Here is a 27,161-nt window from a genome sequence, read left to right on the forward strand (position 1 = left end):
AAACACAATTATTTTCGGCCGCCATATTCTATGCGTCATTTATATCCCAAATGTTTATGTCCACTATATCTTGGAGATATCTCATGTCCAGACATTGAGAAAATCAATGGACGATGGAAAAGAACGAAAATAATCACAAAAGGTGGACTGTGGTAATATGTGCATTGAGTGTCTGTGTGGTCCACCATGTCTTAGGAAAAACAACTATACAAAGTGGAATTGTGTTTTAACATGCAGATATCTCCAAGATCTGCATCTCCGTCAGTGCCAGGGTGAGGCTGTGTGGGGCCACCCACTTTCACTGCTGTTTTAAGCTGTTCTCTGTCAACTAACTCTCCCTCTACAACAGATGTCGCAGAATGTTTGATGCCCCTTGCTGGAGAAGGTACCGTAACTTGGTCTTGGCCTCATTTTTTACTGTTAATGTGTGCCTCTACATCTCCCAGTGACAATTTAAACTTAGTATTGGGACATTAAGCATCCGTGTGTGGGTAGTGTGAGGGTGGTTGTGTGTTCCTCTCAAACAGCACTTTCTAGGGCCTTTGGGCTAAATAGAGGTATTGAGGGGTCTCTGATAGATGGGTAAAAGAAAAGGCCAGGACAGGGCTCAGGGTATGGATCGCCCCAAAAAGGTCCTCTGGAGCTATTTGTCATGAGACAATGGACATAATGGAGTAAAATCTGACAGAATGTCATGAATTAGCCCATTCTGGCTCACCCTGCCCTTCCTCCTGGCCAGGTAATCCCACAAACCCTAACAATAATCTTGGAGCCTTAATTACCATCTCCCCCGAACCGCCACTAGCAAAACAACCTGCAAAGCTAATTCCACAGATGTTCAGAAAAACATACTAAAGGGCGGAGTAAGGGCCTGGTCAAAAGATCCCTTGACCAGGGGCCCAGTCCAGCCGCCTCCATATCAAGTAATGGGTCAAGGGACTCTCCTGTCGCACTGTATGTCACACAAGTTGAGTGTCATAATAGATTTGATGTTCTTGGAAATGAGGAAGCTATGACGCTAGGGGTTGGGATAGTTGACCCTGATGAAATTTGTAAAATCCCGCAAGCGAGATACAGGCACTGAAATCACTAATCGAGTCATTGAGAGATGAGTTTGTCGCACTTAGAGTGGAGGTTATTAGTTTAACAGGGAGGATAAATTGTGGGAAGGTGGCTTCATAAGAGACTCCGATAGCTCTCCCGTCTACGGCTATAAAGGGAGTTGAAGGTAGGTGCCCGGGACCCCATAGGCGCGGTAATGCCAGACAATCACATAATATTGCCCTAACCAGGCTTACTCACCCAACCCCCAACTACACTAGGGATCACCACTTCAGTGATACATTTAATTCAACTAAAGGAAATCCGCGAGGTGCTGGCCAAGGTAGGGGTGGGCGTAAGATCATAGATAGAGGAGAGGTCATACTGGTTGAAGGGTGCACCTCTAAGCTAGATCACGGGAGGGTATTGGGAAAGGGGGCAGTGTGGATGGTGTCTTTACCAGATCCATTGAACATGGTAATAAAGCTGTGGTTTACCTCACAGAGGTTTCCAAACTCTTGACGGTTGAATACGAAGATCAGGACTCACTCAAAAACAAGGTCATTCTCTGGTTTAGGTCCACCCGACCCAGGGTCACCATGGGATACGATCGAAATCAGTTTCTTACATAAGGATATGGTTACTAGATTACTGTTGGGCGACTCCTGCACGATCCCCCCCTGTGAATTCCCTCATTTCCATTAGATACAGACCACCAGCAAGACCAGACCTCGTGTTCCCCAGAACCGCCCTAGCAGGACTTTCCACATGACCCCAGACACCACCATTATTGGGCCTCTAGGACCATCACTAAACACGCCTCTAACAGAAGCCCCACAGTCCCCAGGTCTGGCATCCACACTTGAGGCCTATTGTGAGTCAACCGCCACTGACACAAGCAGGTGCACGGCTGCCATCTCTCCTGGTATTGCAGAAGGGGGGGGAAATCCGCTGATCATTCTCTAAAAAGTTTCTTGCCTGGAATGTGGTAGGGATTTCCAAGTTACTGTCTGACACAGAAGGGTGTTCCTTCGTGGACTCCCATGGCGTGATTTTATTTCAGGAAACCTGGAGTTTGTATACTCCACACAAACGTGTTGTTTCTGCCTATGGCATTAATGCTACTAGGAAAGAACTGGGTAGACCCTCAGGAGGCTTAGCAGTCTGGGTCAAAACTGCACTAGGGTCCAAATTCAAGCTCTTCCATGCTGAATCGCAAGATATATTAGCATTTCAGCTGATTCTTTACAGTAGTTGGAAAATTACGATTTTTAATGTATATAACAGGGTGGTGCGGTGCTCCGAGGACACCAACATGATCCGCATTATAGACCACGCTCTGTCCCAATTCTCAGATAATGCTCCTGTATTAGTGGCGGGAGACTTTAATTGCACTTTTGAACCCCTTGACCTCACTCCGCCAGATTTAACTGAGGAGTGCGGTCAATTGGATAAAATGTGAATGCATTGTTTCAATAAAATTCAAGACCCCTTCCATATTAATCATACTCTTTGTACAATATATAGCCTTTAAGAACTGGAGGTAGTGGTAGCTTCTCCATTAAAATAGGTCGCTGGAGCCTCCTAAGACCTATGAGTCTGCGTATCTTCAGCCGGCACAAATGCTGCAATGTCCGGGGGTTCTCTAAAGAAAAAAAATTAGATAAAATATCATACAAATGGTGACACCAAGTAAAACTGAATCAGGGGTTCAAATTTGCATGGGTCATGAGACGAGACTAAGGAATTTAAATCAATACTTCAAAGGCCACTCCATGCATAGGTGAAATGGATTGCATGTTATATATCTGTATTTTCTTACTTTCTCATACTGACTTATTATCTCATTCACATTGTGGACCTCTACGACACATGTATGGACAGGTTCAATAATTTGACAAAGTACCAAAGGACATTCTCAGACACAAAGTCAGGCTTATCATTTTTTAAGGCGAGCCATGAGTGCCATGTGCGGCACCACCTCTTTGTGTCCATGGGTGGGAGTGGCATGGGCACAAGCGATGCACGAAATATTGTGTATATCACTCTATGCACTTTATCACATACACCCATGTAAGAGTATGTGGACCCATGGTTGTGTGGCAAAAATTCTTCTTAGCTGGCAGAGGGTCCGACCAACATGAGAATTCTCAGAACAGAAGGGTCATTATTTACAAGGAGGCATAGAAGTACAAAATCACAACTGGGGCATTTTTACCATCCTTCAGTATGAAAACACTTGTTTGTTAGGAGACAGTACTTCACAATGGTTATTCTATCAAGTAGCTCACTGACAGCTCCTCATTTAGTTTACTTGTATATGACTGGTCAACGGCGCTGTGTTTTTCCACAAAACTCACTGTAGACTGGTTGCATAACTGAACCTTAGATTACCATTGGGGATTAGTTTTCTGTTCATGCATACAACTATTCCCACTATCCAACCCAAGTGCAACAAAGACTATCACCATGCTGTGGTATTGTTCGGCAAATCAAGTGCAAGAGTCAACCGTATGCTGTGAGCAGCAGTAGGGCACCTCTGTGATCTTTGTCCAGTGGAAGACATTCTTACATGTTCTCTGAGCAAAACTTAATAATCTATTCCCTGTGTAAGACTTCACTTAGTTACCTATAGCCAGTGTGAGTCAATTCCCAGTGAGAGCCATGTTCCCACCTCCCACCTGCTCCTTAACCACTCTGCATTGTTTTAACTGGATCTACTACAGTTGGATATTTATTCAGCCAGTTCTGCTGCAACTTTGACAGCTAATTCCTTTATCATAACTGGTAAGGAGATGTTTTAGGGGAGTGTTAAAGAATACTCTGATTTGCATCACCTAGTAGTAACATACTTTTATTTGTCTTTATAGATTCAGACCTAACAACCGGCATGCATATGACCCACATCCAACATTTCCAGGACTCTCTTGCTTACTGCATGCGCTTTTAAGTTCTTGATTGACTGCCTCATCTGGTCTATGTTTCATTGATAAACTTGGGTGGTGATGCTGGATCTCTTCAAAACACAGCCTCTACTCAACATCTGTGTGAAAGATAATTTCAGCCTTGTCCAGACAGCATGGAAAAGATATATGCCAGCCTGAATTTAATGTCAGTCCATACAAATCCTTATTTATAAACAAGAGATGACTATAGGTATATCAGCTCCAAGCGATTTACCGAAGACCAATCCATCATTAAGACTCCTTCCTAAGTTTCAATTTCTTGTTTCCTCCTTTCTTCTCTATTCATCTTTTTCATCCTTCATGTCTCCCCTAGCCATTTTGAGAGACCCTGATGGTGACGTGAATTGTTACACAAATCAGATACATAATATCACACTGAATGGTCTGGCGCTATCCAAGAATTACTGGGCTGCAGAGGACCCATCAGGTCTTCAAGACTTTCAATTTTCCCACAGGTAAAGTGGGTAAGACTTTTCCTCGCCACACGTCCTCGTCTTCCAAAGACACCATTGTTCCGTGAAATCTCACCTTTTCTGAAACAGACCTTCAAGTGTCAGATTCTGCACCAGCCCCACAAGTCTGCACTGTCACCGTTATATCCTGAAATCTTCCTAGTGTCCCACATGAAGAATGTGTTTGTCCCTTCCCCACACCTAATAGCCATAGTGATGGTTTTTAATTTGGGTCCTGTATAGGTCATGGACAATTACTGGTCATTATGTAGTGAGATATAAGATCTGTCACTGCAGACCTGGATAGGTACTAAAGAGCCCTGTGAGCATATTCCAAAAACTTACTTTTCCAGAAAAAATGATACCTGGTTGTATCGTAATGGAAGCTCTGTAAGGCTGATATCGACAGACTATTACTTAGACCCTGCCAAGTGTATTCCAAGTTATGGCAGGCGTGTGCTAAGGGTGCGTTTTAAACTCCCTTACTTTTACTGTTTGCTTGAACAGTGGTGATGCCTACCTGGAATAGAATGGAATGGAAGGTGGATTTATAGAGTGCTGCTTGTCACCTATGAGGGTAACCAGGCACCGAGTAGGTGAGAGTAGGCATGTGGTGAGGCTGGGCCTGAGTATAGGCAGTCTCGATGATACCCCAAGTAGACTAATTGCTACGCCAGGTCTTCAGCTTCTTGAAGAATTCTAGACACGAGGAGAAAGCCCTGGTGTGTTAAGGGAGGTCGCTCCAGGATTTGGTGGCTTGGCCGACCTCCCATTCTGTGTCTGTAGATGCGGGTGTGTGTGTGTGTGTGTGTGTGTGTGTGTGTGTGGAAGTGAGAGTGATGATGAGTGAAGTTCTCAAGTGGGTCGGTGTAAGTGAAGCCAGTGATTGAGGTATGCAGGTCCCATGTTGTGTTGTGATTTGAACGCATGTGTGAGAAGTTTGAACTGGCAGCCCTTTTGGCTGGGAAGGCAGAGGAGCTCTCTGAGGAGTGGTGTTGTGTGGGCTCAGCGCTGGAGGGAGGGAAGGAATAAACCTCAACATTTACAGACTTTGGAAACTGAAAATTCCAATATTGCTGTTTGATGAAGATGCTGGAATTTTGGTTGGGGCTGGAAACAGGATTCAGAGATTTATAGTAAAAACACAGATCTGTGCGTTTCGCCAAGAGATTTTGGCTGATTTTAGCAGTTGAACTCGGGGGTGAAATGCCATGGGAAAATGAGAAAGTACTGAGGAACGGTGGCCGGAAGTAATATTTACCCAGGTCATTTCCCATTTATAAAGGCCCCACTTGTAATCCTTGGTTACTCTGCTCCCTGGAGCTGTCCATAGCCTTGGTATCAGGAACCGGGGTTTGTCGAGTTACCTCGGGTTCTAAGGAAGACCTTTTAATGAGTCCCATAGGGATTATGCTGATGATTTTACAAGCCTCCCTATCTGACCCTAACAGTGACTTCATTATCCTTTCCATCATCCTTATGCTGCCAGCTGCACAAGGCTGTGGTGCCACGAGGCGATATTAAATATCCTTCTGAAATGGGCAGAAAACTCCGGTCATTACTGGAGAGCCCCCTAAAATGAGCGGAAAGGGTGGCCTACTACAGTTAGTTGTCTGCGTGCCCTCTGAATTGAGAAGAAATTGTGCCGGGTGGTCTCTGGTGCCGGTGGCAAGACTGCACTACCTCTGAATATTACTAGAAGAACCTCTAAAGTTAGCAAAGGATGTTCAGTATCACAATTCATATAATTCCTTCTAATTTCAGCAGAAGCGTGTAATTTGTATTATTCCCTATACTTACAACTTAATGGACTAAATCAAGGCACCTAAAAGCACATTTAATTACGCATGCTGAACTCATTCAAGGCATTTGAAATCATTTTTACATTTGTAACATTTCACCAAAAAAAATCACCTTGTGAAACGGGAACCTTCTCACACTGTGGTGAGTCTGTGTAATTTAACATGAAAATCATCACAGCTAGGTGGTGCAAAGCATTATGGGTAAATGTACAATAGTCCCCTGAAGAACGAGTATAATATTTCAAGAATGAATTACTGAAACAAGAGTCACCTAGTAGAAAGAAGTGCAGTTTTGATCAGCATCACTCCTTTTGTTTTTTAATGTAACTATTATTTTATATAAATGAGAACTGAGGCAGCTGAACTGAGGCTTCTCGTGGGGAAATGTTTTGTTATTCTGCTAGAGTTACATTCAAGGGTGTTACCATAAAGAGAATGATGGACTATGCAGAACAACTAGGTTAATGAACAGGAAGCCAATGTAGGGTGGGCTTGGCATGACTCGAACAGGAGGCCCATGTTACCAGTTTGTCTCCCTCGTTTCAAATAGTATGCAGCTGATTCAGCAGTGAAGCACTTATGCATGGATAGGACTATTACAGCATTGCAGTCATGAGCCAGTGCAGGTACATAAAGTTATTGGTCCAAGTTGGAGGCTGCATGGGATACACAGGCATCATGCAGCACGAGATGACAGGGAACAATGTATTCTTCATCTGGAGGAGAGGGGAGCATCAAGTGTGATACTTAGGGCCATATTTACAAGCCCCTAGAGCCACTGGAGCGTCACTTATTTTGACGCTGCGGTGGTGCTGTGTGCTGGTCCATGTTTACAAGGCTTCGCAAAGCCACTTCGCGTGGCTTTTCACAGCCTTGTAAATAAGACCCTTAATTTCTTTAGCTGCTAAAATCTGCAGGCCAGAAGGAAGACTGCCAGATGTTGGTATTGCCACCAGTGACGAGAATTTCAATTTTCTCTCTATCAGTTTTAAGCAGGGAAATAGCAAGTCTAACCCAATTCTGCACTGCTAAAGAACAACTTTACAGAGAGGGGACAATATTGGAATCAGTGCTAAATCTAACAAGCATTTGCAATGCAACGGTCTCGCCTTTAGGATCTTAAAAGTATTTACCTATGCAGCACATTATCCTGGCTGTTATATTAAGTCTTGTCATTTAGCCTTACACAACTGCTATAAACGGATGAAAAGAGCATTTGTTTTCAGTAGGGCGCCATGAAAAGGGGTTAAGGTAACTGTTAGTCTCAAACAAAGTTTTACAAAAACCAACATGCATTGAGAAAGCTAATGCATTGACAAAGTCAAAAGGCTGGCAGCATAAGTCGGACCAGCTAGACCAAAACGCACAATGCGGCCCTTGTTCCACGCAGACTTTGTAGCGAGGAGGGCGGAAAAAAAGCGGGTAGTTTTTTTTGTTTTAGGTGGAGGAAAAGAAAGAAATAATGAAGCAAGACAGTGACGTGCACTTACTGGTTGGTTAGGAAGAACGGGGCGTGCAGAGGGAGATTAGAGGGCTTGAACCGAAGGGCGGGGGTGAACACAGTGACGCAGATGCCGACATGTGGTCAAACTGAGAAACCTTTTAGAGTATATTAGTTTGTGTTCTAGCAGCTGTGATCTTCTAACAAAGAATTCTTCGAGCAAGTGCCAGACAAACAACCCAACCTGCTTAGAACCTGTGATCGTAGCGCCTCCATGTTTGAAGAACACCTCCACACATAACACACTTGCGGCCAAGCTGAACAAAGCCTTTGAGCCTCAAGCTGAGGTATTCACACCAAGTTATCGCACTTCCAGTAAAAAAAAAAGCATTTGCAATGCAATAGGTCTCGCATTTGCAAGAGTTTGAGCTACTGGCTTTGCAAATGACAATTCATTTTATTTGTGCGTTTTGAAAACCTGCGAGGGCGCACTTTGTACTTATAGTCATTGCTTACAAGATGCAAGGCTGCCAATAACTGTGCTTCTTTTACTGCCACCCTTGCTTCTCATAAGCAAGGACTAGAAGTACAAAGTGCGTGTTTACGCACCGCTTGCAGCTTTTCAAAACACAAACAAAATGCATTGTCATTTACAATGCAAATAGTTCAAACTCTCTCAAATGCGAGACGTATTGCATTGCAAATGCTTGTTAATGTTAGTGCTGACCAGCCTGCTCTGACTATCACTGCATTAGATTGGCGAGAATATTGTCACACATTTCTTTAAACAACTTACATACAGTCTGGGACTGTTGACTCAGGGGACTTATGCATCCACTTTAGAAACCTGTGTTTGACCTCATGGCCGCAGGTTCAGATGCTAGAGGGCCCACTAAGGTGTTCATCCTTCCGAGGTAGATAAAATTAGCACAATATTTACCTATAAAAATACAGCTATTTTGCATGAAGGTGCACTTTAAAACTACATGTGTTATGTCACTTACATTTGTGTGGACGCTCATGTATTCAGACTCACCCACGCATTAGCAGTAGTTTCTTATAAGCACTACATTTTTCTGCCAATACCTTCACGTCTGCCCACTTGCGCTTGCGTTTTAGCCCTGCTCCGCACAGTATTAAGTATAAAGACACAGACACTTGAGCACACACACACACATATATATATATATATATATATATATATATATATATATATATATATATATATATATATATATATATATATATATAACCTACTGGCGATAGCCAGTAGGTATATATAGTTAGGATTTTTTCTCTATGGGACTTTTGAAAATTCTATGTCTAATAACTTTGGCGTTTGGGGACGGAATCGGCTGAAATTTTCAGGAAAATGGCACATTTTGTTTCTGAGCAGCCCCTGAAAATTTGGGGGGGGGGGGGGGGTCGTCAAGGGGGGGCCGAGAAAAAAGGGGGGTCCCAAAACGCGTTTTTCCCATTCATTTTTCCATAGGGCGGTTGGCCTCACTTTTAGCTCGAACGGCTGAATGGATTTGCACGAAACTTGGCAAAATTGTAGGGACTGTTAGCCCGATGTGCCTTTGCTAGGTCTCAATATATGTGCTCCAGTGGATTTTGAGAAATTAACGTTCAAAAAAAGATATATATCTGTAACAGCGCTCCGGGCAGCGCTCCGGTTCGCGTACTTTTCGCGTAACGGAACTTTGCGATGCGAAGCTGATTGGCTCTCCGGTGTCTGTCAACATTCTAAACAGTCCGGAGCGGCCGCCATCTTGTCTCTCGGTAGGATCGAGAGACAAGAGGAGGCCAAAACAAAGGGGGAAATGAAGGAAAGGGGGCAAGGTAGAGTCCTCCTGACCCCCTAGGATTGATGAGGGGGATATTATAGAGCCACGCGGGGCCCAAAAAAAAAAAAATAAATAATTCCGATTTTTTCGCCGTAGAGACGCGTCTTGGTACGCGAACCGGGCAGCTAACGGGGTAGCTAACCGGGAAGCTAACCGGCAGTGTAACGGGAGTCTGAGGAGTAGCGGATTGGCTGTCAACATTGTAAACAGTCCGGAGCGGCCGCCATCTTGTCTCTCGGTAGGATCGAGAGACAAGAGGAGGCCAAAACAAAGGGGGAAATGAAGGAAAGGGGGCAAGGTAGACCCCTTCTGACCCCCTAGGATTGATGAGGGGGATATTATAGAGCCACGCGGGGCCCAAAAAATTCCGATTTTTTCGCCGTAGAGACGCGTCTTGGTACGCGAACCGGGCAGCTAACCGGGAAGCTAACCGGCAGTGTAACGGGAGTCTGAGGAGAAGCTGATTGGCTGTTAACATTGTAAACAGTCTGGAGCGGCCGCCATCTTGTCTCTCTGTGGGATCGAGAGACAAGAGGTGGAAAAAAAAAGGTGTAAATGAAGGAAAGGGGTAAGGTAGACCCCTCCTGAACCCCTAGGATTGATGAGGGGGCTATTAAAGTTCCCCGCGGGGCAAAAGAAAAAAAAATTGCGATTTTTCGCGGTAAAGGTACTTCCCGGTACGTTAACCGGGCAGCTAACCGGCAGCGTAACGGGAGTCCGACATATTGTGTTTTTTGAACGTTTGTGATATGTGCACGTGTGGATTTTGTCTACTTAAGGTTAAAAATATATATATATATATATATATATATATCTTTAAGCGTGCTCTGGCGCGCTTACGTTACGGGTTTTGTTTGCGCTGCAGAGACGATACGTCACGGTTATGCGATGCATCATGAGGCGTCTCACGGGCTACGTGATACGTCACGTAATAAAGAATATATTTTACAGCTATAGATATTAGCTTTTAAAAAACCAATGAAATTCATTGAAAAAACCATAGGTTATAGACCATATATAGTTAGGAATTTGCATTTACAAAACCTTGAAAATTCACTGAAAAAACCATAGGTTATAGACCATATATAGTTAGGGATTAGCATTTACAAAACCTTATTTTATTCGCACAAAACCATTGAAATTCCATATATAGTTAGTTGCACTAACTATATATCGCGGACCCGCAATCCACTGCTAATGATGTCACATATTACATCATTCATGACATGGTCAGTGACATCACTGATGACATCGCAAATGACATCACTGATGACATCACTGATGACATCTCAAATGACATCACTGGTGACATCACTGATGACATCTCATTTGACATTACTGATCACATCACTGATGATATAATTTATGTGATAATACAATGAACATCTTCAGACTCTAATATAACCTTAGATACACTCAGTGTAAACAGACACTCACAGACTGTCACACATCCATGGAGTTACTCACACACCTAGTCAGTCATGCAAAGAATCAATCACACCTCCATTTCCTCAACTATACAGTTATACACACCTTACTTATTCAAACATATACTAACACATATTTACTCTCTTATACAATCCCTGATACAAGTTCACAATGATCCATACAGCCACTCACACATTCACTGGCTCTTATGTTCAGTTATTTATATATGTCAACTCTCACATGGACTGTGTTTTACATATGTACTTACTTTGACATGTAGCACTGAGATATCCATTCACTCACCAATACACTCATGCACACAGTCAACTGTCCATACAGCTGTTTCTACATGCACTTTTGAACCCATACACCTAGGGAATCAACTGCTCACACATCTATGCACAGAGTCATACACCTCCCAGCCACCCACACACATACTCAGTCTCCCATACAAATACTTGGGCAACCATTCAATAACCCATATAGTTACTGATATAGCTACTGATTTAAACATGCAGCAGTTTACAGAACAACATATATAATGATTGCCAAATTAAGACACTTTAGTCACTAACCCATGCACTCAGTGAGACACATTTAATCATTCTCTCATACAGTCAGTCATGCACCTACTAAATCCTTCATCCAGACACTTATACATCCACTCATTCTTCAATATGTAAGACATATTTTAACTTTACAGAAACATACAGTCACTGGGTGTTGTCATCAGTGATGTCATCAGTGATGTCATCAGTGATGTCACTGACCATGTCATGAATGATGTAATATGTGACATCATTAGCAGTGGATTGCGGGTCCGCGATATATAGTTAGTGCAACTAACTATATATGGAATTTCAATGGTTTTGTGCGAATAAAATAAGCTTTTGTAAATGCTAATCCCTAACTATATATGGTCTATAACCTATGGTTTTTTCAGTCAATTTTCAAGGTTTTGTAAATGCAAATTCCTAACTATATATGGTCTATAACCTATGGTTTTTTCAGTGAATATATATATATATATATATATATATATATATATATATATATACACACACACACACACACACGACAGACCTCACGCAAACACACACACTGACACGCACCAGTGCTTGTCAGGGGGTCACTGCTGGCATCGACATGCAGGTCCTGTATGTTCATCACTGGTGCACACCAGGGTTTGCCCATATATACCGTGCACTGTATGTTGTGTGTTGACACAGCCCTTTCTCTGCACATTGTAGGACCGAAATGGTCACTGTCCTAGTAGGATTGTAACTTCTGAACTGCAAGTAACACAAGGATCTTTGTGACAAAGGCAGAACCTACTGAGCGATCCACATAAAATACAATTCACCTGCATTTAAAAACTACTAACCGACAAATGATTGCTCTCCAGCAGGATCATTAATCACCAGCGTTATCTGGGCATTTTGTATTGTCTTTTTATTGTCCTGCATCAGCCATGATAATGATAAAAACTGTTTAAATGACGCACACACAAAGTATGTGTCCTGCTGGGCCTCTGCAGATTTAAAAAAGAAAAAAATGTAGTAACACATTTTCTTACCTACTCCATTAGCCAAACTTTGTGCCAGGGCCTGATGTGATAAGCCGCTGCAGGGGTCAGGAAAGTGACTAGGAATAAACAAACTAGTAGGTCAGTAGGCAAAGGTTACCAAAGGTTACCATTGTCAAAGGATTTGTGCCTTTCAGAGATGAAGGGGTGAAAAAATAAACCAAGCCTCCTTAACATGTAAATGGTCTTTTAAAGACCTGTGAAGTACTTGCATGCGGCTGCGATCATCTTTAAAGCGGTCTGTGTGTGTGTGCGCGCCCGGGGAAGCTGCCTCAGTCGGGCACACACGACCTTTGCGTTGCACTCCTGCCTTCAATTCCTCACTGCGAGGGCCAAGGATCCTGTTTGGGTGGGCCAGGCTAATGTTTGGGTGGGAATGGCCCACCCGCTGGAACCAGGCCTGTAGGGATATTGAGGCTTTTGGTTGCTTTGCCGTGTTACTGTTATTGAAAAAACTGAATTTAGTAGGACAACTAAAAGCGCCAAGAGGCCAAGTAATCAGCGAGCGGCTCTACACTTTAAAACACCTTTTAACCTAGCATCGGTGCTCGTACTAAATCCGGTTAAAAAACAAGGTATGTACAACTCGACTAAAAAGCGGCTGCGTTTTCAGAGAACATGGGAGTATCTGTGTTGATTTGCAAGGACGTTTCTCATTTTCCAGGAGCTCTACATCAGTGCGGGTACTAGGGAGACTGTTGGCTAATACTCATGGCGGGGGACATGTGCTGCTGTTATTGTCCACTGACACACAGAATTCAATGCAGCTCAATGGTGCATTTTAATGGCACTGGTGGTGCCCAGCAAACGTCACGTCCCTCCCAGCCCGCTCTCTTCCCAGCTGGCACACTGAACTCCGGTGCCTGCCGCTGTTTCCTCTGTTTACCCAAGCTTCTGCCCTCTGATCGCTTTAATTAGCTGTGGCTGCGCGCAGCGTTTCTGCCTAATTGTTTTTTTTTTGCAGAGTTTTATGTAGCGCGAACTTGACCCGAATCGTGTATCAGAGCGCTTTACATAGCACCAGTTACGTTACATGAGGACACAAATTCATTTTTGTTAGGCACGGGAGATTAAGTGATTTGCCCAGAACCACAGGATGTTTTGGCGTCATTACGGAGACTCGACCCCGGTTCCAGAGTTCAAGTGCCCTAGCCGTTAGGCCAATATAACTATATATACCTACTGGCGACCGCCAGTAGGAATAGGAATATATATATATTGGAAGTTCCTTATCTTATTTTGATTATAGGCGTTTTGACTATGTATTTCATCTGGGGACATTAGCCGATCCACGGCTATATTTTCTTGTCTAATTTATGACTTTGATTCATGATATGCCATGCATGGAATAACGTGCCTGTCCATTTGAGGGCTTAACCACCGATTCCTGCACTATGTCATCCAGTGTTTTATATATATATAACATACATTATAAGATGGCCGCCCCTATTCCATGCATGGTGCGAGTCCCCTTGTTTATGTCCATGCCTTACTGATTGTGGGAGTAAACACTAAATGTTTAAAACTATGTCGGGAGTAAACACAGTGCATCACACACTGACTAAGGCAGACCGCCGAAACGCGTCTGTGTGCACCCCTCCGCTGAATAAAATCTAGCGCGTTGAAACCTTCATCCTCGAGTGCTGTCTTGTTCTTTCTGGAAGCTGAAGGGATTTGGAGCGTATATATATATATATATATATATATATATATATATATATATATATATATATATATATATATATATATATGTGTCGCCAGTAGGTATATATAGTTAGGATTTTTTTCCTATGGGATTTCTGAAAATTCTATGTCGAATAACTTTGGCGTTTGTGGACGGAATTGGCTGAAATTTTCAGGAAAATTGCACATTTTGTTTCTGAGCAGCCCCTGAAAATTGGGGGGGGGGGGGGGGGGGGGGGGGGTTTCGTCAAGGGGGGGCAGAGAAAAAAAGAGTCCCAAAACGCGTTTTTCCCATTCATTTTTCCATAGGGCGGTTGGAATCACTTTTAGCTCGAACGGCTGAATGGATTTATACGAAACTTGGCAAAATTGTAGATATGGTTTGCCTGACGTGCCTTTGCTATGTCTCAATATATGTGCTCCAGTGGATTTTGAGAAATTAACGTTTTAAAAAACAGATATATCTGTGACAGTGCTCCGGTTAGCGCCCCGGTTCGCGTACCTGACACGTAACGGAACTTCGCGAAGCGAAGCTGATTGGCTCTCCGGTGTCTGTCAACATTCTAAACAGTCCGGCCCGGCCGCCATCTTGTCTCTCAGTAGGATCGAGAGACAAGAGGTGGAGAAAAACAAGGGGGAATTTAATGAAAGGGGGCAAGGTAGACCCCTCCTGACCCCCTAGGAATGATGTGGGGGTTATTAAAGGGTCCCGTGGGGCAAATAAAAAAAAAAAATCGATTTTTCGCGGGGGAAGCGCTTCCTGGTACGCGAACCCGGTAGCTCACCGGTAGCGTAACGGGAGTTCGCCATTTTGTGTTTTGGTCCAATTTAATCACAAGATGGAGGAAAAACAATGTGGGAAATGGGTATAAGGGGGCACGGGAGACGTATCCTGACCCCCTAGGTTTTCTGAGGGTGGCTGAGGAGGCTCATATATGTCGGAAAAAAAATAATTTGAATTTTTCGCGCGGTTAGCTGCCGGTACGCGAACCAGGAAGCAAACATAAGTGAAAATTAGGGAAAAAAGGTACATTCGAAATTTTAAAAGAGTAATTATAGTTAAGGTAGCTCTGAAAAGAGCTTTTGGGTTCTGTGTAAGTTCTGGGTACTTATAAGTAGGTACCAATACACAGTCTTAAATTTTGTATGAAAACTCTGTTTCCCTCATCTGAGAAGTGCACACCATCTCCTCTGTAGATATCTTGCATGTAGTAACGCACATTTATTTATTTATTCATTTATTTTTAGGTCACATGACCTAGCCTTACATCATTCAGAAACCAAAAGTGAAATCAACCAATAAAAAGTGTTATTTTCAAGTCACATGACCTGTTACGCTTACGTTACGCGTCCCGCTACGCACCCGGAGCGCTTCCGGGTAGCTGCGCTTCGCGCCTCGGTTCGCGCTCCAGAACGCTTCCGGGTGCGCTAACGCGGCGCGTCATGAGACGCATTACGCGGCAACGCGATACGCCGCGCTTACGCGACGCGTCACGATGTTGTTTTCTAACGCTGTAGTTGCGCTAACGGAACGTTTACCGGTTCGTGGACCGGGTCGCGGAACCAAATTGAGCTAACGGGAAGCTACCATGTGCGCGGACCGGTAGCGAAACAAAAAAAATAATTAAAAAAAAAAATATATATATACATAAAAAAATTATATAAAAAACAAAATATATTTTTCCATTAAAATAAGAATACATTTTACAGCTTTTGATATTTGCTATTAAAAAACCATTGAAATTCACTGAAAAAACCATAGGTTATAGACCATATATAGTAAGGAATTAGCATTTACAAAACCTTATTTTACTCACACAAAACCATTGAAATTCGCATATATAGTTAGTTGCACTAACTATATATCGCGCACCCGCAATCCACTGCTGATGATGTCTCGTATTACATCATTCATGACATGGTCAGTGACATCACTGATGACATCACTGATGACAACATCCAGTGACTGTATGTTTCTGTAAAGTTAAAATATGTTTTACATATTGAATAATGAGTGGATGTATAAGTGTCTGGATGAAGGATTTAGTAGGTGCATGACAGACTGTATAGAGAGTGTTTAAATGTGTCTCACTGAGTGCATGGGTTAGTGACTAAACTGTCTTTGTGCATCATTAGGTCTGTTGTTCTGTAAACTGCTGCATGTGTTGATCAGTAGCTATACGAGTAACTATATGGGTTATTGATTGGTTGCCCAAGTATTTGTATGGGAGAGTGAGTGTTTGTGTGTGGGTGGCTGGGAGGTGTGTGACTCGGTGCATAGATGTGTGAACAGTTGATTCACTAGATGTATGGGTTCAAAACTGCATGTGGAAACAGCTGTATGGGCGGTTGACTGTGTGCATGAGTGTATTGGTGAGTGAATGGATATCTCAGTGCTACATGTCAAAGTAAGTACATATGTAAAACACAGTACATGTGAGAGTTGACATATAAATTACTGTGTATAAGAGCTAGTGAATGTGTGAGTGGCTGCATGGATCATTGAAAACTTGTATCAGTGATTGTATAAGAGAGTAAATATATGTTAGAATGTTTGAATTAGTAAGGTGTGTATAACTGTATAGTTGAGGAAATGGAGGTGTGATTGATTCTTTGCATGACTGACTAGGTGTATGAGTAACTCCATGGATGAGTGACAATCTGTGAGTGTCTGTTTACACTGAGTGTATCTAAGGCAGAGGTCTTCAATCTGTGGGGCGCGACCCCCAGGGGGGTCGTGGAGTCCTGGGAAGGGGGTCGCAGATTCTGTTGGAGCGTGCAGCAGTTCCTGGCGTCAGGCTGATTGAGGCCGGGTGATCACGGTGGAGGCCTAATTCACGCCTCATTAACAAGTAAAGGTCTTCTGAAGACCTGTGAAGTACTCGGGTGTGCCTTTCTGTGTGTCCCGAAGCTGTTTCAGCCGGGCTCACTTACACGTGCTGGGGAGTGGGGGGGGGGGGGGGGGGGTGTCTGGGGGAGGAGGCTGTAGCCCTTTGAGTTCAATCAATGGACTTAGCTGTGGGGTTTATTTTTAAACGTTTTATATAGCGCTAGCTTAACCCGTAGGTATCAGAGCGCTTTACAAACACACATAGCAAACAGCAGAAGGACATTACAGTCATTGGTTCAAGTCCCACATACCTGGCGCCTGTGCAGGAGAAATGTGCCTGAAACTGTTCTTCACCGTGAGGTGTTTATACAGCCTGTCTGCCCCCCCTAAGCAGGGAAGCACAGAGATGCCCTCCCATGAGAGAGGAAGAAGGAAGAAGACACAGAGAGATACTGACCCCACCCCCATGAGAGAGGCACAGAAAAGGTGGGTGGATGAAGGATGAATGTATGTGTGGATGGAAGGATGAAGGGTGGGTGGATGGATGAAGGATGGATGGATGTGTGAAAAGGTGGGTGGATGGATGGATGAAAGGGTGGGTGGGTGAATGATGAGTGGATGGATGTAAAGATGAAAGGGTGGATGGATGGATGAAGGATGGATGGATGTGTGAAAAGGTGGGTGGATGGATGGATGAAAGGGTGGGTGGATGAATGATGAGTGGATGGATGTAAAGATGAAAGGGTGGGTGGATGGATGGATGAAGGATGGATGGATGTGTGAAAAGGTGGGTGGATGGATGGATGAAAGGGTGGATGGATGAAGGATGTATGTATGGATGGATGTGTGAAAAGGTGGGGGATGAATGATGGGTGGATGGGGGTGGATGGATGGATGGATGGATGGATGAAAGGGTAGGTGGATGGATGACGGATGGATGGATGAAAGGGTGGATGGATGAAGGATGTATGTATGGATGGAAGGACAAAAAGGTAGATGGATGAAGGATTGATGTATGGGTGGATGGAAGGATGAAGGGTGGGTGGATGGATGGATGGATGGAAGGAAGGATGAAGGATGGATGGGTGGATGTAAGAATGAATAGATGGATGTGTGAAAAGGTGGGTGGATGAATGATGAGTGGATGGATGTAAAGATGAAAGGGTAGATGGATGGATGAAGGATGAATGGATGGATGTGTGAAAAGGTGGGTGGATGAATGATGAGTGGATGGATGTAAAGATGAAAGGGTGGATGGATGGATGAAGGATGGATGGATGTGTGAAAAGGTGGGTGGATGGATGGATGAAAGGGTGGGTGGATGAATGATGAGTGGATGGATGTAAAGATGAAAGGGTGGATGGATGGATGAAGGATGGATGGATGTGTGAAAAGGTGGGTGGATGGATGAAAGGGTGGATGGATGAAGGATGTATGTATGGATGGATGTGTGAAAAGGTGGGGGATGAATGATGGGTGGATGGATGGATGGATGAAAGGGTAGGTGGATGGATGAAGGATGGATGGATGAAAGGGTGGATGGATGAAGGATGTATGTATGGATGGATGTGTGAAAAGGTGGGGGATGAATGATGGGTAGATGGATGGATGGATGGATGGATGGATGAAAGGGTAGGTGGATGGATGAAGGATGGATGGATGAAAGGGTGGGTGGATGGATGGATGGATGGAAGGAAGGATGAAGGATGGATGGGTGGATGTAAGAATGAATAGATGGATGTGTGAAAAGGTGGGTGGATGAATGATGAGTGGATGGATGTAAAGATGAAAGGGTAGATGGATGGATGAAGGATGAATGGATGGATGTGTGAAAAGGTGGGTGGATGAATGATGAGTGGATGGATGTAAAGATGAAAGGGTGGATGGATGAAGGATGGATGGATGTGTGAAAAGGTGGGTGGATGGATGGATGAAAGGGTGGGTGGATGAATGATGAGTGGATGGATGTAAAGATGAAAGGGTGGATGGATGGATGAAGGATGGATGGATGTGTGAAAAGGTGGGTGGATGGATGAAAGGGTGGATGGATGAAGGATGTATGTATGGATGGATGTGTGAAAAGGTGGGGGATGAATGATGGGTGGATGGATGGATGGATGAAAGGGTAGGTGGATGGATGAAGGATGGATGGATGAAAGGGTGGATGGATGAAGGATGTATGTATGGATGGATGTGTGAAAAGGTGGGGGATGAATGATGGGTGGATGGATGGATGGATGAAAGGGTAGGTGGATGGATGAAGGATGGATGGATGAAAGGGTGGATGGATGAAGGATGTATGTATGGATGGAAGGACAAAAGGTAGATGGATGAAGGATGGATGTATGGGTGGATAAAAGGTTGCATGGATGAATGATGGATGCATGGATGGATGTGTGAAAAGGTGGGGGGATGAATGATGGGTGGATGGATGGATGAAAGGGTGGGTGGATGAAGGATGGATGTATGGATGAAAGGGTGGATGGATGTATGGATGGAATAATGAAAGGGTGGATGGATGAAGGATGGATAGGTGAAATGGTGGATGTATGGATGGAAGGATGAAAGGGTGGATGGATGAAGGATGGATGTATGGATGGATGGGTAAAAGGTTGCATGGATGAATGATGGATGGATGGATGTGTGAAAAGGTGGGTGGATGAATAGATGGGTGGATAGGTAAAGGATGGACGTATGGATGGAAGGATGAAAGGGTGGATGGATGTGTGAAAGTGTGGGTGGATGAATGATGGATGGATGGATGTGATGAGGTCTAACAGGCGCATTTATGGTTGTCGATAGTTGTTGATGATGAGGAGTACCAGTTTCTAGAATCTTTTGTCGTAAGGGGGTCCTTACGCCTAAAAAGGTTTTACAAGGGGGTCTCGGCATCAAAAAGTTTGAAGACCTCTGATCTAAGGTTATATTAGAGTCTAAAGAGGTTCATCGTATTATCACATGAATGATATCATCAGTGATGTGATGAGTAATGTCAAATGAGATGTCATCAGTGATGTCACTGACCATGTCATGAATGATGTAATATGTGACCTCATCAGCAGTGGATTGCGGGTACGCGATATATAGTTAGTGCAACTAACTATATATACGAATTTCAATGGTTTTGTGTGAGTAAAATAAGGTTTTGTAAATTCTAATCCCCAACTATATATGGTCTATAATCTATGGTTTTTTCATTGAATATATATATATATATATATATATATATATATATATATATATATATATATATATATATATATATATACACACACATACATACACACACACACACATACACTTTTGAAGACATTTATCTATGCAGATACCTCACCAGACAACCTGGCGTCTTCTCTAATCTTTTTTTTTTTTTTTTTTTTGGGCGTTCAAAACTGCTTTATTGCATAGTTAGGAAATTACACTGCTGTGAATGCCCACAACCCGGAGGCTGGCAGCGACAGAGCCATAGGAACAAAGGCTAAGATATAATAGTGGTAGACACAGCCTTGATACCGGCATCCCGGAGGCCCGGTGGCGATAAACCGTACTAGGAGAAGGTGGGAGGGAAGGACGTTTGGCAGGAGAGGAAAGGGAAAAAAAAAAAAAGGGTAGGAGAGGAGGAGGAGAGGGAGGGGGGAGGAGAGTCAAGGGAGGATAAAGGGAAGAGGGGTGGGAAAGGAGAGGCAAGTATAACTCAGGATTGACAGCAGTAGAACAGATTTTTCATTGTTTTCTCCCCAACTCATCAACACGGAACAGTGAACCAGAAGGAAAAAAAAAAGTAAAAGGGAAAGAAAAACACAGAGGCCGCACACACTGTCAAGTAGTAAGAAAGAGAAAAAGAAAAAAAAAAAGAACAATTCAGATAAAGTTACTCATGGAACATCAAGCATAGATCATAGCGTGGATTTGTGATGGTGATTGTGGCACCCGGAGGGACATATACAGTAACAATGCAGGAGTCGTGAGTCATGTCCTAAAGGGGTGGTAGTCAGGAGGATAAAGCACGAGCGTGGAGTGTATTGGGACTTGGAGAAACAGCCGCCCAAACTAGTTATCGCATCTGCAGAGCCATGTAGTAGGGAAGGGACATATAGTGGAACAGAAATGCAGGACATGCAAGCACCAGGAGCTCATGGCTAAGCGCCCGGATATCCAGTTCAGCCGGTCGCCCCCTAGTTATCAATGCGAAGGTGCGTCGTCGTCATCCTGATGTGACAGGTAGGAGATTAGTGGTTCCCAAATGTCTGTGGGCCTAGTTGTGAGCGGTAGGAGTTCAGAATAAGTGACGTGTTGGACCTGACAGTGAGTCATATCCGAGAGGCACTCCTTAAACTTGGGCGCTCTGCCTCTGCCCCAAAGACATGCCACACGTCGCTTAGCCAGGAGCAGAGCGGTGTCAATGAATTTCCTGCTGGATTTCGGAAAGTGTGGCGTGTGCCCCAGCAGAGCAATAAGCGGGTCTGCTTCCACAGTAACCTTGGTCATCGCTGTGAGGGCCTCCGTCACCTGTTGCCAGTACGCCCGCACGGCCGGGCACTCCCAAGCGAGGTGCAGGAAGCCGGCATGGTCAGCTCAACGCTCGCATTCGTCAGTATCAGCGAGCCGGAACCTGAGTTTTTTGACTGGAGTATAATATAGCCGCTGGAGGAACCTGTAGTGTATCATCTTGAGCCTGCTGCTTGCCGATATCCTGGCAGTGAGCGTGCAGCAGTACTGCCACTTCTCATCAGTAAGAGCGGTAGGTAAATCCTCACTCCAGGCCGCTCGAGCACCTGTCTCAAGAGGGTCAATGTCTGACCGAAGTCGGCGGTATAGGCCGGAGACCAAGTGCGCCCCATCCTGCGAGCTAAGCAGAACGTGTAGAGGGCCCAGGGGTTCTGGCTCACGGGGATAATCCGGAAGGATATCCTTCATCCCCCGTCGGAGGCGAAGGTAATAGAATATGTCGAGAGGGGAACGGGCATGAGTGGCAAAGAAGATGTCTATGGACTTAAAAACATTATTCGCAAACAGATCACCCCAGGTGATAATGTGTAATCGACCGCAGAGCAGCTGGAAACCACGTTCTTGCAAAAGTGCGAGTGAGGGGTGAAATGTCAGGGGTAGGAGGGGAGAGTAAAGGAAAGAACAGGAGAGTCTCCTGGTCAGGCGGCGCCAAGCGTCCAGGGTGCAGGAGACCGAAGTGTTAGGAGTTTGGATCAGCGACTCTGGGCAATGAAGTAAGCCGTTGAGCGGTATGGGATGCACGATCCAGTCCTCCACCGCTAGTTGCGGCATGAAGGGCGTGGGAACCATCCAATGAAAAGCAAAGTGGGCCTGCGCGCAAAGGTAGTAGGCTTCAAGGTCAGGGACATCAAATCCCCCGGCCTCGTAAGGCAGTATCAGTGTGGACCATTTTAGCCGCGGGGCCTTGCCGCCCCAGAATAAACGACAGAGCTCCGATCTCAGGGTCTTGAAAAAAAAAAGTGCCCGGGTAATACGGGATATTGAGAAAAAGGTATAGGAAACGGGGTAACACAACCATTTTGATGAGGGACGCCCTACCAGCCATGGAGAGTGGCAGAGTGATCCAGCGGTCGACTGTGGCAACAAGGGATGTAATTGCTACTCCGTAGTTGGAGCGAAGGGTCTCCTCCCGATCCCGCGAGATCTGAATGCCTAAGTAGCGAAGGTCCGAGCGGCACCATTCGAGAGGGTAGTCGAGGGGAAAGTGAATCACAGAGGGCGTGAGGGGAAAGAGCTGGGACTTAGACCAGTTGATGTGTATCCCCGACATGCCCCCAAAAGCTACAAACTCCCTCAGTAAGGGGTTGAGATGAAGGTGAGGGTGTTTAACATAAAGGGTGATGTCATACGCATAGAGGGAGACATCTATCTGGCGCTGTAGGCACTGCACAGCACTCTCCCGGTGCAGCTGACGAAGCCGACATGCAAGAGGCTCAACCGCAATCGCAAAAAGAAGAGGGGACAGAGGACAACCCTGGCGCGTGCCCCTCGTGATGTCTATCGAGGGGGACAGCCTACCATTGACGAGAACTCTCGCCGTCGGTCGTGTGTAGAGGAGTTGTATCCAGGAAAGAAACAGCTTGGGGAAACCCATACTCGATAGCACTGAAAATAGGTAGGGCCATTCGACTGAATCGAAGGCTTTGGAGGCGTCCCAAAAAACGGCAACGACTGGGAGGTCAGGGTGAACTGTGCGGAGAAGCGAAAACAGGGTGCGCAGGTTATGGGACGTAGAGCGTCCGGGAACAAACACCGACTGGTCTGGCAATACAATCCTAGTCATGAGCAACGAAAGCCTAGTAGCCAGTACCTTGGCTAAGATTTTCACGTCGCAATTTAGGAGAGAAAGGGGGCGATAAGAGCCACAGGAACAGGGGTCTTTACCAGGTTTGAGGAGGGAAGTGATGACCACTTCACGCATGGAACCTGGGAGAATGCCATCAGCAAGTGATTCCTCATATACTTCACGAAGGACTGGGGCCATTATGTCGATATACGTTTTATAGAATTCGGCCGGTAGCCCATCTAGTTCGGGCGCCTTGTCATTTTTAAGGGACATGATGGCTTTACGGATTTTGTCCAGTTCAAACGGGCCGCCAAGAAGGCCCTATCGCCATCACTGAGCCAACAGAGTGCCACATCGCTCAGATAATCAGCGTAGGGCATCTCCACTGAAGCGGTGGTAGTGTACAGATTGTGATAATGGGAGGTGAGGGTGGCTAATAGCGCGTCCGGGTCCCTAATCATGTGTCCTTGGTTGTCAGTGAGTTCCAGTATGGCATTACGATCGCGTGGAACTCGGGTCAAGACTGCCAGAGCTTTACCCGGGCGGTCGCCCTCACAGTATCTCCAAGCCTGCCAGTGTTTCCCCTTGAATCTCGCCTCCCTGTCGGCCTCCTCTTCATATTTGGTCAATGTGACCCTGAACTCCGCGTGTAGTGCAGGGTCATCCCCTGCGACCATACGATTCTCCAGTGCTCGCAGTTCCCTGTGCAGTTTACGGATAGTGGCCTGTATGTCCCGGAGGACCCCAAAGCTTTTAGCCATGTAGAAACCTCTGACAGTCACCTTAAAGGCCTCCCAAATGTGCTTCACCGAGGCGACCGACCCTTTGTTCCTTGGAAAGAAATCCACAATTTCCTCCCCCAACTCAGAACAGAACAGGGCATCGAACAGAGCCGTCGGCTGTAGGCGCCGAGGAGGCCTAGGGCAATCCCACCCCGGGAGTCTAGTATGCATCAGGACTGGGCTGTGGTCAGAGTATGTCCTCGGTAAGTGTGTGACCGCCGAAACCCCAGGTATTATGCCAGGTGTAATAAGGAAGTAATCCAGTCGCGCCCAGGTGCCAGTCTGTGGAGTGAAGTGAGTTCCCTCCTGTCTGACCGGTTGTAGGGATCGCCATATGTCTACCAGGGCCCCCTCAGCCATAATGCCCTCAAGGGCCTCTCGTGCCTTAGGTTTGTAGTGGGCAGTCCCATCAGCTCTGTCCATGCTGGGTACCAACGCCAGGTTGAAATCCCCACCCCAGATGACATGGCGGGAGCCCACGTCTAGGATTTTACCCCAAAGTGTGGTGAAGAAACAGGGCGTGTCCACATTAGGGGCATAACAATTTACAAAAGTGACAGTGTCATGACCCATTCTCCCCCAGAGCAAAGCGTAACGACCTCCCCCATCTACCAGTTCCCCGCATTTGTGAAACGGAACAGTGCCCCGGAGTAGGATGGCCACCCCCCTGGCATACGTGGAGTAGGATGAGAAGGTACGGGTGGTAGCCCACTTACATGCAAAGGTGGTACGCCCTTGTGGCGACAAGTGAGTTTCTTGGAGCATAGCAACATGCACATCATGTCTAGTGAGGTATGCAAGAACATCCCGGCATTTCCTAGCATTATTGAGCCCACGGACATTCCACGACAAGCAGTGCAGCTGCGCTACAGACCCCAAAACCGCCATTTAGTGTGATGTAATGTAGTAGCACTTCTCCTGCAGAGCAGTGCAGGCAATAGCAAAGGACTCGAATCCATGTGTGCAACAGGAAAAAACATAAACCAAAAACAGTTTCCGGTGTGCAGGCCTCCCCCATCCCAACGGATCCCCCCCCCCCCCACCCACTACAGCGCTCTGAACTTGCCTGCAGCCAGTCAGTCAGTCCCACCCCCCCCCCCCCCCCCCCCCCCCAACATCAAAGTCCAACATAGCAACAGTCATCATGGGGTGCACCCAATGGGGTAACGACATCGAGGGCGCACAACCGCTGTACCCGCCGATGGCCTCCAAACACTGTACCGCCCTCGGTGGAGGCCAGGGCTAGGTAAGCGGATCTTGGTATACGTTACCACAGAAGTGTCCAGGCACCGCCAAGTCCCGTCGAAGAGTCAGCCACCTCGGAGCAAGCAGGATGAAGAAGTAGCATGCCAGGACGAGGTAGGCAAAGGGTCAATTCAGGTAGATGGTCATGGTCAGTTGTCATTCTCCGCAGCAGAAGGATCATCATCCCTTAAGTCAGCAGCCGCAGCATGGTCGCCACCTGTGGCCCTTCGGAGTGATTTCAGGTAATCCTCAGCTTTTTGGGGGTTCGTGAAGAAACGTTGCTTCCCCTGATGCGTGATTCGCAGTTTCGCTGGGTAGAGTAGGGCGTAGTCCAGTTGTGCTTCACGTAATTTTTTCTTCACAGGGAGAAATTTGCGCCGTTCCTCCTGGACCATAGGGGTAAAATCCGGGTAGATAGAAAATGTTACACCATCATATTGGAGGGTTCGTTGAGTGCGGGCAGCCCTCAGCGCCACATCGCGGTCACGGTAGTTCAACAGTTTGGCGATGATGGGCCTGGGTGGTAGGCCAGGCTTCGGAATAGGCGCCAAGGACCTATGTGCGCCTTCGACAATAAACTGCGGTGAGAAAGCATCCTCGCCTATGGATCCCTTGAGCATCTTCTCAATGTAGAGCTCCATCCTGCCCGTGTTGGTGGACTCCGGAACGCCCGTGACGCGGATATTGTTGCGTCGGCTACGGGCTTCCAAATCTTCGTTCCTAGCTGCTATGATCCTGAGGAGATTGTCCATGCGAGCCAGCTGTGTGGTATGGGTGGAGGCGACATCGTCAGCGTCAGAAATGCGTTGCTCCGTGGCCGCGAGCCGTTCCTCATGCCGATCCACCCTGTGGACCAGAGCGTCAAGTCTAGCTGTCACACCATCCACTTTCTCCACCACGGTGGCGAACCCCTGCCGCATCTCCTGAAATAGTTGGTGTAAGTCGAGTTCCTTGGCAGGTGAGGAAAGAGTGGAGGAGGAAGCGGCGCCGGAGCCAGGATCCGCAGGAACTGTCTTCGTGGATTTCTTTGCGCCATCGAAGCTGATCTTTGTTTGGCGGTTCTCAGGACGAACCATCTTGAGCTACTAGATCGGCGCCGCCGTCCGTCCAGGCCGTACCAGCACAGTGCGAGCCGGGTCCAGTCGGGTTGGGATGTCACAAGATCGTGAAATGACCCGTCCCAAAGACCCGTGGGCAGGAGTGTCCAGCCGCGGTACAGAAGGGCAGTGCGGCACGCGTAACCTCAGTGGCGGCAAGCAGGAGGGGTCAGGCCGGAGGCCGTCCGACCCGCAGCTGCGACAGGACGGCAGTCCCAGTGTGTGTAGGCAAGGCCACGGCAGCACAAGAGCTCCCCGGGGTGGCAGGTCCGATGGTAGGCCAGGGTGCGGGGAAGAACGCGTGGCCCGCAGTCCCACAGAGGAAGGTCAGTGGTGGTGGAATCTGACAGGCTCGTCCGGGGAGACCCCCGGGAGCAGTGAAGGTCCGTGTGGCAGTGAGGCCGTTGGCGCCCAGGGACCTCCGCAGGAGCCGGTGGATGAGCAGGCGGGCCCCGGGGCCCGAGCAGGTCAATCTAGAGGCGGCGCGGGGCCACGCAGCTCACTCCGGCCGCAGCAGGCAGGTAAGGGCAGAGGTGGTGGTGCAGGAATCTGACAGGCCCGGCTGGGGAGACTCTTGGGAGCAGTGAAGGTCCGTGTGGCAGTGAGGCCGTTGGCGCCCAGGGACCCCCGCAGGAGCCGGAGGATGAGCAGGCGGGTCGGCGGGCCC

General features: G+C 46.3%; 1 protein-coding gene across 1 annotated transcript in view; it reads right to left on the reverse strand.

Annotated features, from left to right (window-relative positions):
* Nucleotides 1–2,198: 2,198 nt before the first annotated feature.
* Nucleotides 2,199–27,161, reverse strand: part of ASB15 (ankyrin repeat and SOCS box containing 15) — a 178,886-nt gene continuing 153,923 nt past the window's right edge. The window contains 1 exon segment of the mRNA XM_086929604.1: nucleotides 2,199–2,686. Coding sequence (XP_086785730.1) covers nucleotides 2,514–2,686 — 173 coding nt within the window. The 3' untranslated portion in view covers nucleotides 2,199–2,513.

Source organism: Lissotriton vulgaris, chromosome 1_1, assembly GCF_964263255.1.
Source record: "Lissotriton vulgaris chromosome 1_1, aLisVul1.2, whole genome shotgun sequence".
Classification (NCBI taxonomy): domain Eukaryota; kingdom Metazoa; phylum Chordata; class Amphibia; order Caudata; family Salamandridae; genus Lissotriton; species Lissotriton vulgaris.